The sequence below is a fragment of the Cyclopterus lumpus genome, chromosome 16 (assembly GCF_009769545.1).
Source record: "Cyclopterus lumpus isolate fCycLum1 chromosome 16, fCycLum1.pri, whole genome shotgun sequence".
NCBI classification, from domain to species: Eukaryota; Metazoa; Chordata; class Actinopteri; order Perciformes; family Cyclopteridae; genus Cyclopterus; species Cyclopterus lumpus.
This window is the reverse complement of record NC_046981.1, coordinates 14164121-14178060: the sequence shown is the minus strand read 5'-3', so window position 1 is coordinate 14178060 and position 13940 is coordinate 14164121. Positions and strand designations below refer to the sequence as shown.

At 42.7% G+C, this 13940-nt stretch overlaps 1 protein-coding gene across 1 annotated transcript; it reads left to right on the top strand.

Moving 5' to 3' along the window:
- Positions 1-3967: 3967 nt before the first annotated feature.
- On the top strand, positions 3968-13711 carry si:ch1073-284b18.2 (protein lin-28 homolog A). Its single transcript, XM_034553908.1, has 4 exons — positions 3968-4079; positions 4555-4727; positions 8483-8667; positions 11494-13711. The coding sequence occupies exons 1-4, from the start codon at positions 4049-4051 to the stop codon at positions 11708-11710; spliced, it is 606 nt and encodes a 201-aa protein (XP_034409799.1). The 5' UTR covers positions 3968-4048; the 3' UTR covers positions 11711-13711.
- The last annotated feature ends 229 nt before the right edge of the window (positions 13712-13940 follow it).

Genomic DNA, 13940 nt, shown 5'->3' with positions numbered 1-13940 from the left:
CTGCAAATAGCATATTCTTCTGAATTCACAACAACAACTAAAACAAAAAATAGTAGCTACATGATTGCAGTCCGGTCGCAGCAGACTACTTGACGCAGTTGGCTGTTGGATGTGTAACTTTCTCGTGCTGCTCCGTGTTTTCCATTCTGCTGAGGTGCGTAGCCTGTCGGTGTGTCGGCGGCACGTGAGGAAACTCACTCCCTTATGAACTCACTCCCTTATGAACTCACTCCCTTATGAACTCACTCCCTTATGAACTCACTCCCTTATGAACTCACTCCCTTATGAAGCGCTCCACCCGATGGGAACCACCGAGTCCGATAACGTCTGCTCCCGTTCGGCTGTATATCAGGGCGGAGGGTCGCGATGCTGTCCCCATCAAATCGCGTCGATCACCGATCTCCAAACTGTTCTTCTCTGAGCTGCTTGGCTCCAGCTGGCCGCCGAGTCCCGCCCAGAAGCTGATCCATCCACCTGACACCGGACACGGACAGACGGCCGCGGTCGAGATAACGCACCGCGGTGACATCCAGAGATGGTTTCCAAGCCTCCGTGGTTGGTTGCTTTCTCTTTTAGACCGTCCGTTTTGGGTGTCAAGGAGAGGGGGCTCCGTTGGTCTCTAGTTGTGCTTGTTTGAACATGGCTGCAGAGCCTCGCGCAACACAAATAGCCATCATGTGAATGCTGTCCCCAGATCAGCCACAAAGATCAAGGAGGCCGGCTGTAGTCGTGTTGGTGTGTCGGACGGGACATCCCGTGACTCACACAGGCTACTCTCTTTAGCACGAGACACTATCAGTTGTCATAACATTGACTTTAAAGTCCAAACTCAAGTGTTTAATTGACGGCTCGCTGACTTCAGGGATGTACTGACATCTAGTGGTGTTTTATAAAATGAAACCCGAGGGCACTTCCCTGTGCTGCCTTCAGGTACTGCCGGGAATTAGGTCATCCTAGATGTCTTGCTGCTGTGATGTCCAGTGTAATAGTCAGTAGGGATTTTATAAATGCGTATTATTATGGTGATTATTATTGTATTATTATAATAAATCCGTGGGAACTGCAAAAATAATGAGTTTCTCTGATTCTAATGTATTGGTATATCTATTTTTGATCAAAGGCAACATGTTCATTTCATCTTATTTATTACTGCCGACTAAATGAAGGAGTTTATCTTCAATCCAACAGAAGGGGAAACCCCGGTTAATTTAACGGTATACAGGATAAATGACCGAGCAGTCCATTAGCTCGTGGCCTTGGCTGGAGTCCAGCAGTGAGATCTTGGCTTCCTGCCAAGATAATCTGAGGCAGAACTCTGGAGGCACTGACCCGTCCATCTGGTTTACTGATAATTCATTAGATTGTCTTCCTTGTCTGCTGAGCAGTTCGTTTATGCAGTTTGATGAATCTCATGAATCTGGCGTTTTAACTTCTGGTATTTAACGTATAATTAAACCTTAAATAACGTATCAGTTAAACAAACTTAATTATCCCTATTCGAGCACAATTTCTGTTCAAGGATGAAGTATAGGACCGATTTTTTTCTTTAGTTTTTATAATGATAAATTCGCACACCGCAATATTTAAAGAGTTGGAGTAGTTCAAACGTCTACTGTGATTTTTTGAAAGGACAGTAAAGCATGTTGCGCACGTTTAAGGCCTGTAGTCATTACTGTAATCTGTCCAACTGTACCAACAATAAAGAGACCCAGCAGTTTAATTGTGTGTTACTTTGAGAATACTTTCTTGTTTCAGAATGATTACTTATAATCTCTAAAACTGAATCGCCTACTTCAGGCTGTCCCATTCTAAATCCTTTTAAAATGTAAAAAAGTAGTAAAATATGCAGAGATACTTTTACAGCATTACAAACGCCATGATAAACAAGATTATGAATATTATCATTTATTTTGCAGATTCAAAAATACCACAGAACCTCTGGTCATTTTACATTTCAACGTCCCAAAATATAATATAATTTACCAAACCAATTCAAAACAAAGAATCCAATCAACATAATGTATCAAATCTATTTGGTGTATTTGGTTTTATAGCAGAACTTTAATAGTTCCTATACGTTTCCTTTCTATCTTCCTTCCTATCTTATAGGTCCAGAAGATATTTCAGTAAACATGACACTTTAGTGGAGGTTCTGCTTCACATATAATATAACATATTACCCGGCCAAGAAGCATGCTAATAAGCACATTTATTCCAAGATGTTGTCCAAGTTTCTTGAAAACAACAATGTACCAGTGTTATGCATTGATATGGTGCATACAGCTTTCTCTGATTTGTGTGGTTAACAATTCCATAATTTTGGATATTTAATGCGGACGATTATGAAGCCTAATGTTCAGGGTCATTTATCCGCGTGTTTCGGGTCCACAAGGGGTCGTTGTGGTAGTTGTGATGAAATCGACAGGTCACCTCTGAAACATCCATCAAGCGGAACACACACACACACACACACACACACACACGCACACACACACACACACACACAGAGAGAGAGAGGTGGAGCTGTACTTGTTTGCATTCACCAAAAATAATACTTACAGAAACGTTCAAGTTAATCTCAACGGATAAATGATGTGACTAATTCAACTAGTATTTCCCTCATTCAATAATTCGTGTATCCTTTGTTGATATAATCTGAACAACTTAATAATAAAAAAATAGGTTCATTCTTTCTATATATTTTGTTGTAGATTTTGTCTTTATTGTAGTTTTTGTCAGCTAAAGTTGTTTTTAAATAGTTTGTATTTCGTTTGTATTCATTCATTGTAAAATAATTATTTTTGGTTAACCTTTTGGTCATTTTAGAGCTGGACTCTCTCACTTTCAGCTTGGTTAAAAGATCACTTTATTGTGTCTTTGATTCATCCATCACTCCACAAGGACACGAGTCAACATGATCAATCACTATTGATCCATGAATTCGTTTGGCCAGGTTACATGTTGCCACCTTGAGGGCCGTTAAAAAAAATATATCTTCTGCATTCTTCTTCTTTCGTTTACTTCTATTTTTTAAACTCTCCTCGTCGGTTTCGCCCAATAAAGTCCATGTTAGTATTGTCTTATAAAAAAACATGTCTACAAGTCTACACTAATTAAAAAACACCTAAACACAACTGACTTTTAAAAAACCTGGGTGTCAAAAACTTCAAGCTCCACTAGTTTTATTTCCTCTCCCACCTCAGGTATACTATGGATCCCATTTTAAAATAGGTTAAACCAAATGTGTGTGTTTTTTTTCTTCATTTTGCCTATTTTGGAGTCACTATTCTCAAGTCGTGATGGAGAAATATTTGCCCAGTCCTGCAAAAAAAAAAAAGGCCAACAAGCTACAAATATTCGATTGAAAATGTAGTTGTATGAAAGTCACCGTACTATCAACTTACTGTGAGTTTCATACAAGTCTAAATAGAAATGCCATAATAATGTCTCGAGGACGGGTCGAGGAGTGATTGGTCACTGTTGAGCGCTTCTTCTATTACACAATATGCAAGCTATCCTTGGGGACTGTATAATTGTGAATCACGTGGACGTGACCGAGAGTGTGTGGGGGGTTTGATGGAAGAGAAATGGTCATTTGTATTGACCAACAGAGCTGACCACTGCAAGAGAGAGAGAGAGAGAGAGAGAGAGAGAGAGGGGGGGAAACACGCGTTTCAGGAAAGAAGGACACCGGGAGTAAACTGGCCCACAAACATGGCAGAAGGTATGTTGGGAGCTTTTGGTGGGAGTTATCTCTTCAGAGTTTGATTCTGAGTTGTTGTATTTTTTCTTTCTTTCTTTCTTTCTTTGAGGGGGGGGGGGGTAGTCTTCGTCAAACACCCTGCCCGGTGACCCCCCCACCCCCCTCATTGTTTAGAGGGAATAGGTTGCCAGCCCCCTTTTGTTTACCTCCCTCTCGCTGCGCAGGATCTGCTTTTCACAGCATTTTGCATGAAAGTGGCAATCTGTGAGGATTACCCAGTTTGAGGGCTGAAAAAAGGATACTGTAGCGTGGGTGCTAATTTTGACTCAGGGCAGAACTGAAGACATGGGCTCCGTTTCTAACCAGGAATTCCCAGGTTGAGTAACACACATGAACAGCATTTTGCTTCTTATTTTTAATGAGTTACAATGATGTTTTTCTGGTGTAGGACTGTGTATCTTTATAGCAGTAGAACATGTTGAGGCATTGTTCCCACACGTGATGCAGCCGGTGTCTATCGATGCATTAAACGCTCTTTAGAGATTCTGACAGCACGCAAACCCCCGAGATGACTTATTTTGCGGCATATTCATTGAGAAAAGAAGGTCGCGTGTCGTTCAGTTTCTTATGCGAAATCGAGCCACATTGCAGCCTCGGCTTGTTCCTCATTTCATCGATTCCTATTGATTGGTGATGCAGCAACGCGAGAGAAAGGAGAAAAGTTTTCGATTTTTTTCCCCGTTTTTTAGACCATGCTCGAATTTTGTAGGCTTACTGATTTTTTTAAAAATTAAAAAACATTTTTTTTTATAAATCGTACACCTTTATTTATTTATTTATTTTTATCGCAGGAGTGTGTAAGACCGAGGAGGATGAGGGACCGAGCACCGAGGAGGATTCGCAGTCCTTCCACGGGGTCGGCATCTGTAAATGGTTCAACGTCCGCATGGGCTTCGGGTTCCTGTCCATGACCGACCGAGAGGGAGTGCCACTGGATGAACCGGTCGACGTGTTTGTCCACCAGGTAAGGACGACTCTCCGTGACGGAACCGGTGACAACTGAAGCCCCGAATCCAACACTGGTGTAACGGATATCAACGTCGCTCGTGCTGAAAAACTTTTTCCTTTTGAAATCAAGTAACATGTCTTGCCAGCAGAAGTGAGATCACCCCACCTGTTTCCAATACAGCTTAATTAAATGTAGGATTTGTGTGTGTGTCAACGTTAACAGATCACCCGAATAAAAAACACCGACATAAAGAATAGGGACAAAAAACAACAACCTTAAAACGGTCTTACCGGGAGTTTCAATATGTTTGATAACCAAATTAAAATATGAGATATTTTCCACGGGGTTAGAGGGGCGCTTTGTTTTCGCAGTGTGGTGGGTGTTTCTCCCTCAGGGGACCACGTGTTGCTGCCGGCCTCCCTCGTGGTTGTTTCAAAGAGGAGCACTGATAATGTGATGGAAAAATAAAAGTGTGGTCAGAGTTTAGATTGAACTAGTCTGGCCGTATACGTATTGGGTGAGTAGAAGTGGAAACGGATTATTTAAAGGGGAGGAAACGCCGTGGCGCTTAATTGATCCTCTTCTGGAGATATTTGTACATTCGATATTTGTTCAATTACATTTCTATTCGGAATGTGATGAGTGGATTTTTACATTTATCATTGCATCTGTTTAAGTGGAAGCTTTGACTGGGCTGACATGGACCAACCATCTAAACAACTGGTCACTTTTTAAGTTTAAAGAAGGTGTTTGACACGTATCCATGTGAGGCATGTTGTAGTTTTAAGGTTGGAGCGGTTCCTCTACGCGTTTCCCTTCTTCACTTGAGCTTTAATTGTTTCTCAGTCTGAAGAGATGAAAGATAACTTGTATAGTCTTCTCAGTTCAAGCCAGTTACCATCTTGTATTCTACGGGTGGAGTGGGTGGTAAAGAGGTGTGTGTGTGTGTGTGTGTGTGTGTGGGCGCGGGGGGAGCGAGTGCCTCCATTGCTGTCTGATAAGATAAAGGCTTAGCATGTGAATGTGAGGCGTCCCACTAGCTGCCCATCACCTCAAGGTTCCTGTCATAAAATGATTAAAGGCTCTTTGCTGTCTGCTCAACCCCCTCTGTGTGTGTGTGTGTGTGTGTGTGTGTGTGTGTGTGTGTGTGAGAGAGAGTGTGTGTGTGGCACTGTGAGCTTTAAAGAGGAAAGGAGATCTCAGGGTTTTATTTTAGGTTAATGTTCTTGTCCACGCCATGCTACTGGTCTCCAGGGTCTCATGCTGTGGAGACTTCTGTCTACTGAATTCATCTTTTTTTAAAGATGTAACTTTATTTGATTTTTTAATTTTCTCCACACTTTGTTGAAGCCAGTTTTCAGACACACACTTCTGTCATAAGTCATTTGTGCTCCATGATGATGCATATCCATAGCTGTTGTAACTGAATTATTGTTTGACTCTATACAGGAAGTTGCTGTCTGATTAATCATAATGAAAACTAAAACATAAGTTAAAGTGGGGTTGGAAACCTACAGTTTGGCATTAAAAGAAAATGTAGATGAATGGGTGGTTTTTACAAGAAGTATAAGATGAACTGCCATTATATGCATCCTACAAAAAAATATTGTATCTCCATTGTGAAAGCAAGTTGACTGTTGCTGCAGATACTTAAAGCAAAGCTCAAATTGAGAGAAAATGCTCACTGCTTTACTGAAGACCTCATGTTCTCTCAATTTATCCACAAGAAATGCGTAACCAATGACTTACTTCCCTCTCTGTCAGTAGAAATGGTGGAGACACGCGTGTCAATGATGGATGTATAGGGGTTATGGCAACGTAAAAGGCCTCAGCCCGAAAATTAGTGGCTGCGTGTCAAATTAACTCCCAGGCTCCACTGGCCTTTGTGCAGGTGGACAATAGAGCCATGCATCCGAATGAAGCACCCCTCAGCCGTGACCGAGCCCCTCTTTGTCTCAGCAGCAGTCCTGCTTTTGTTCCTCTTTGCTCTGATGTCTTTCTCTGCCACACTCGGTTTCCAGACACATTATGGACAGAGTTTACAGTACTCATAACCCCCCCCCCCCCCCTCCCCCCAACACACACACACACACACACACACACACACACACACACACACACACACACACACACACACACACACACCAGATCCTTAAGGGTAAAAAGGCGCCACCCTGATCCTGATCTGTACCTGTATCTGTGTGTGGATAACCTGATGTGGGCATGTGGCTGGTCCGGGTCCGTTAAGGTGTGGGGAAGGTCACACATGGAAGATGAAGTGGTTTCACGGTCACCGGGGCAGAGAGGCCTGACGGGATTGGGACTCTGCAGACGTCCATATCGCCACTCAGATGTCATGGCTCACCAGTTGTGTTGCTCAGGACTTAGCAGCAGATGCTTCATTGTGAGTTGTAGGATTAGAGAAGGTGGTGCTTGTTTGTTGCTAATTGCAGAGCACAATGCTAATTCACAGCTCATTAAACTATTGTATGCTTTAACTGAGAATTTTGTGTGCTTTGAGGACTGTTTGACCCCTGGCTGATTTGCAACACATTGCTCATAATGTAACTTTACTCTAAAAGAAAATGGGATTAATGTCTATCAAAACAAACCTGCTTCATCATGGATATTTCTTCTTATGTCAACAGTCTGTTCTAGTTGTGACATCTCACACCAAGAAGATTTTAGAAAGGAGTTTCCCATGTTGTGTTAACCAAAGCTGCTCCACACCTTCCCCATGTCACTCTTTTCTTTGCAATTTCTAAGGCTCACTTCAGGTGAACCCCGTTTCAGTGAATATGTTGCTGAAGTAGTTTTTACTCTTGGCATATTCAAACCGTTTTATCTTGTTGATTATTGATTTAAGCCAAAACGCCTCCAATGTTGCCGACAACAAAATCATATCACCAGGTTTCTTTCACAAAAAATATGATGTCATGTGTTCAAGCACTGATATCAAAGGCAGATATCAATCATTTGTTCTTTCCCTCAACTTTTTATCTTTCATGTCTTTCTGCCAAACAACTATCCAAGGAATGTCCCCTGACCCCCCCCCCAACCTCCCAGAGAAGCCACACTGCCTTCTCACCCCACCCCCAACCGTAGCACTAACCCCTGCATCCTGCATTTTAGGGTTAGTGGTGGTGGTGGTCAGTGTGTTAGTAGAGCTTTGTGATGTGGGTGGGAAGAGTGATGGGGTGGGGGCAGCAGTGTGGAATGCTGTTCCTCTGTTGGGGGGGCGGGGGGGATGGGTTGAAGGTTATCCTCATCAGGTTTACCACTCAAACACAGCCAAAAAGACAAAGCAGCATTAAGACACCGGTGCCTTTTAGGCAGGGCAGTATTTGTACAATCTGATCTGTAAAGTGGGAACGGCAAGCTTTGTAGTGCTTGTTTGTTTTATCAAGGTAATAATCACCGTAAATACCTGATAAGTCCTATCAGGCTGTGACGAGATCACACAGTGAAGAATGGGTGGGGGTTGTTCTCAAGGGCCAATGTGGAGGCGATTTGGACACTGGTCTTATAATACAGCAGGTTATCAATATATATATATATATATATATATATATATATATATATATATATATATATATATATATATATATATATATATATGCACACACACTAAGCAATATTTTCTGTATTTCTGTGATGGGAAAAAGATTTAAATTTACGACTCGTCTTTCCTTTACAAACCCAAGTCGCCACATAACTGGACACCAGACAATCATTTTGATGCTGAATCCTCGTCCTGTGTTACCTTTCAGAGCAAGTTGCACATGGAGGGCTTCCGCAGCCTGAAGGAGGGCGAGGCAGCCGAGTTTACCTTCAAGAAGTCATCAAAGGGCCTCGAGTCGCAGAAAGTCACTGGACCAGGTGGCATCCACTGTGTGGGCAGTGAAAGGAGACCCAAAGGCAAGAAGGTGCAGAAGCGACGCTCAAAGGGAGACAGGTAAGCAGGGAAGAGATGGGGAAAGAGCAGGAAAGACATTAAATGAATGCCAGCAGTGCAGCTTTCTAAACCTGTGAAAGGACATGTTGCAGTTTATCTAAAACATATTTGGAGATACTTGGTTTCCTGCAACAGATTTTGCGCTTTTACATTTGAGGCCCCTCAAAGGCTTTCTTTCTCAGAAGTCCACAAACGGTCATTGTTGTGTCCAGTTTGGATCAGATATACAATGGTGTTTTAGTTTCTCCCCATTTTCCTTCCTCTTTCTCAACCCCAACCCCCACCTCTAGCCCAAGCAAAGGGTCACACCAGCGGGCTTGACGTGTGACCTGGATCAATAACTGTTTAAATCTGCTGGCCCCTAGTGAATTCACGCCCACTGGCTCCCTCTCTCTTCCTAAACCTTCCTAAAACCATCAATGTGGTTTGAAACTCCAAAACCAATCATGATTTAGATAACCTAAAGAGTCATCTAGGTTTTGTTGGTAATTCTTACACTTTCTCTTTAGAGAATGAGGAATTTGACCAGCTCTCTGTTATAGTCATTCCACATTACTGAAAAGGAAGTTTCATATTTTCCTTTTGATCTGAACCTTTACACGATCCCTGGGAAAAATAGTTTCAGGGTTCAGGTCCTGAGAGAGTACCAACAACGTATTGTTCAATCTTCAAATATATCATCCTTCATTAAATTTCTCCTGAAGGTTTGAGGGTTTCGTGCAAAAGCAACAACGTCCCTCCAAGTGAAAGAAAGAGAAGCCAACAGCCTTGATTTTTGGGTAATTCTTTGAATATCAATAAAGCACAGGGTTAGAGGTGTATCAACTTCACCCTCCTGTCAGTTGTGATTAGAGCCAGAGAGTAGTCGGTGTGAGAACATAGATCATTACTGCCCCAAAGAGTCCTGGGAGGCCCGCGGTGGCTCAATAATGCTCCCTTGACCACACTGATCCATGGATAAGATATCGTACCCCTCTAGCGTATTTCTAATGCCACTGGATGGTGTTTCATTGGTTCACGAATGGATGATTGATCATAACCAATAGTCCAATATCATTGGGACAGGAGTAAGAAGTAAATTGTAGTTCTTAGTTCGTGTTTTGCCAACCAAAGTAAACAGCGGTTTTTGAAATCTACATTTGATAGACCACATGTATGTATTTTTCACATACATATGCATTCTCTCTCTCTCTCTCTCTCTCTCTCTCTCTCTCTCTCTCTCTCTCTCTCTCTCTCTCTCTCTCTATATATATATATATATATATATATATATATATATATATATATATATATATAAAAATAAAAATCTCTTGTCCATTTAATTGATAGCAGATGTAAGAGCCTGGGCAAGGAGGTGAAAGGTCACTGTTGTCATGGCAACAGTGTATGAGTAAATGCAAGAGGGCTGGGATGGGGGGGGGGGGTTAGAGAACTGAGGAGAGGGCGGGGAGGGCAAGGTTCAGAGGTCATTACTGCAGCTTTTTAGACAAAGGGACCACTTCCCCTTCCCTCCACTTGCCTCCTGATGGATGCTGATGTGGGGAGCTTCTGTGATGTGGCGTATAGACCCCAACGGCCATACTGACCCCTCGGCAGGCGCCCTGTTCAAACGTCATCTGCTGCTACAATGGTGGCAGGGCCTCCGCAGTGGCACGGAGTGACTGCCTCACTCCCACGACCCATCTGTTTTCCGCCCCTGCACGCGTAGCCATTCTATAGATTACGTTCAAACAGGGGTGGCCGATGGCGTCCGTGATGGCTCCCGCTGACCCCTCATGGTGTCCATTTCTAAAGTTCAAAGCCGATGAAACGGATGTCTTACTTTTGATACAATAGGGTCCAACAGGGGGGGAGCTAGAGGCAGTGACACACCGACAAATGGGACAAGCTGTTCACGATACTTTGAGATGATGAGTCCTGGTATCACTACCAGGGCCATGACAAAATATGATCCGTGCCACTTAAAGGTGTAATATATTGGATTCACAGCATAAATACAGCAGCAAACTACTTTTTGCTATGTAAAGCTATGATGGAGAGAATGAGGTCGTACATTTTAGTCCTAGTTTTGCCTTGCTTCGTTGACAGACAGGCCAGTAGCTCGTGCCTTTCTGTGCATGCGAGTAAACCCCACTGGCGAGCTCCCAGCTGCCGCTTTGCACATACGGCCAGTACAGCCGCCGCGTAGGACCCCCCCCCCCCCCCAAGTGTGCTCCGCTACCGCAATGTGGTGTGACCTAACATGCCCTTTCAAAATGTTTGACCAAATGCAAACTCCAGTCATTTCAGGTGAAATGTTGCCATCTGGTGGAAGACAGGTGCAACTTAAAAATGCCCCTTAACTCAAAAATGTGCTTTGGTTATTGTTACTGTTTGGATGTTTTGCCTTCACTGCTTTCACTTTCATCTGCTGAAGGACAAACCTTTCTCTGTGGCAAAATCTGAGTTTAGGATGTGCACGTACAAGCAACACCATTTTTGTGACACAGTTTTTAAAAGCTGATCAGGGTTCAATATGACATCTGACTTTTCATTGAGGTAGCACATACCTTTAAATTAATTTCCACGCGCTACCTGCTCAGTGCCAAACGACAGACAGACACAGTTGGCGACTAGGTGGTGAACATAATGACGTATTTAGCAGCTAAAGAGACAGATATTTCCCAATAAGACTCAAAATGCATGAATATTGGACTTTGCCTCATTGGCCGGAAACATCACAGCTCCACACCAGTAACAATGTTGCTCTGTTGGATGTGTAAATAAGCCGGTTATTGCGTGTTCAAGCACACCATACACAAGACTAAATACGTTCTGCTCTTTTAGGTGCTACAACTGTGGCGGCCTGGACCACCACGCCAAAGAGTGCAAGTTACCACCCCAGCCCAAGAAGTGCCATTTCTGCCAGAGCATCGACCACATGGTTGCCAACTGCCCAATCAAAGCACAACAGTCCTCGCCGGGTTCTCAGGGGAAACCGTCCCCATTGAAAGGAGACGAGGAGCTCAGCCATACGGCACCGCCTCCCGAGACCTCCGATTAAGCCGGGGAACACTGACGCCGGGGGAAGCACAGAGGCCAATCAAACTGCTTTGATGGAGAGACGGGACACATGGATCCCCTTCCACCTGTCGAAGCTGCTTTTGGAACTACCTCAGGTCTAAGAAAAATAATAATAATTACTGATGAAGAATGTTGCTGAAGTTTTTTTGTTTGTTAGTTTTTCAGTTGGTGTAACACACACTCAGGGATACTGCTGTATTATTGCACTCAGGACGCTTTCTACATGTTAAAATCACTGCTGTTGCTTGAGGGTTTTACGATTGTAGTGAGCAATGCCATATAACGGGTTATCGTGATGAGTTTTTGTAGAATTCTTTAATTTTAATTTTTTATATGTGATATTGTGCCTCTCCTGTGGGCACTACTATACCTCTTCTGTTTGTGTGAAATATTCAGTGTGTTTAGTAGAGTTACACTTTTGCTGCCTTACCATTTAGTCTCCTTCCTGACTGTTACACCTCAGCATCCAACAGAGACGAAACAGTGGGTACCTCTGCATTGAATGTTGGGGAAGGGGAGGGTTTGGGAAAACACATGGGACGGGTTTTAGGGTATAGCTATAGGCCATGTATTGGCATCTGCCAATATTGCAATTGACCATCCAGTTTTCCTGGGGCCAAATGAATGTCAGCCCAGAAGTGGTTTTCAGCTTTTGGTCAGAGTTACTTCTTTTCTTTTTTTTTGTCAATTCATAATTTTCATCCAGCGTTTTGCTGGCTGTCTAAAGGTGCACGGTCTACCTCATGGTGCTTGTTTGGTCTGCTACCAAAGCTGTCATTCTAACCGCTGATGGTAAACCAAATATTCTCAGAATACAGTTTTGGAGATTGGGATTTGAATTGGGATTAAATCAAATCCTCTTTGCACTACAGTATTTACAAAGCAATGCAATTATGTAATCACTTAAAGCTAGGGTTGGTTTTGTTCTTTATATGTGTTGAAATTATCATAACATACCGATAGCAATCAATAAATCAAATTTGACCAACATAAGTCTGGTATCGATGGCTATCGCAGGACTAGCCCGTCCAATCACTTCATTGTGGCCTAAATGAAATGATTGGACGGCCTGCCTGCTTTCTTTGCTTGTCAACGGAGTCTTCCACGAGCTGCTACCGATAGCCAAGTATGCCGTTTACGTTCATGCTTACAACAATAATTTAGTAAGAATGGCTTTGAAGAGATGGTCTGTCAGTATTGCATACTTAGCGACTTTCTTGCTAGATGGAGCTTGTGCTGCTGGTTACATTCATTAGATAAGAGTTGGCAACACTGGGCTAGGTTGGATTAATCATTTATTTATTTTTTTAAAAAAGGTTCTCTTGCTAGTTTTGAAACATTACCGACCCTAGCTTTAAATAGGAGTTTAACACATCCACACCTTTTTTTTGTAAATGGTGTATGTCTGTTTGGAAAATTATAGAAATTGTGCATTGCATCCCCTCCAGTTCAGATGCTGTAAAAGTGCAGGAGGAGGATGATGTTTCAAAAGTGTGTCGACCATCGAACGAGCAGTTCTGATGGAGCATACTGGCCAATTAAATGTCTTGAACCTCTGACCACACACCAGCTGGATGTGGTCAGCTGTATTTAGGTGTGAGGGAAAGCCAGATTATTAGACTGGGTGTAGTTACTCTTAGAAGTCTCAAACACAGAGGGCAGCAAAACACAGTCGTTCAGCCTGCTTTAACATTTCTGGGCCCTTAGTCAACTTTCCACCTGCAGTGTGTTCTTGTGTGAAATACTGCTGCATTATAATTACCGTAACTTGGATTTGATAGAATTCCAACCAATGTGACCCCAATACATCATCCCACGTAATAATATACTTGAACTGGACTGAGTTACTGAGGGGTCCAGCTAGCTCTCCTCTTGATACTTGAAAAAAAACGAGGCAGAATTAAACATAATGTTGCCAGTGGGAAGGCTAGTGTTTTTGTTTTATATCCAGTGTGATCCATTTCTAGGTAGTTATTTAAGACATTACCTCCCGACGACCCTTAGTAGGGTAATAGTTCAGGAACACCACGCCTGCACAGAGGAGGATGTAGAACTAGCTAGTTAATCAGTGTTTTACTCCCGTTTTACAGGAGAAGCTGACACAATTTTTACACCCAAATAATATATATGTAAAATTATTCTAAAGCCTTTAAAAAAAAATCAGACTAATTTATTTTCATCCAAGAGTGCTGCCGCTTCTCCCTCTGCCC

Excerpts from the sequence above, each read along its gene's own strand:
- si:ch1073-284b18.2 (XM_034553908.1), top strand. The coding sequence starts at position 4,049 with ATGGGCTCCGTTTCTAACCAGGAATTCCCAG. Across the intron at positions 4,080-4,554 it reads TTCTAACCAGGAATTCCCAG|GAGTGTGTAAGACCGAGGAG; the intron begins GTTGAGTAACAC and ends TTTTTATCGCAG. Across the intron at positions 4,728-8,482 it reads TCGACGTGTTTGTCCACCAG|AGCAAGTTGCACATGGAGGG; the intron begins GTAAGGACGACT and ends GTTACCTTTCAG.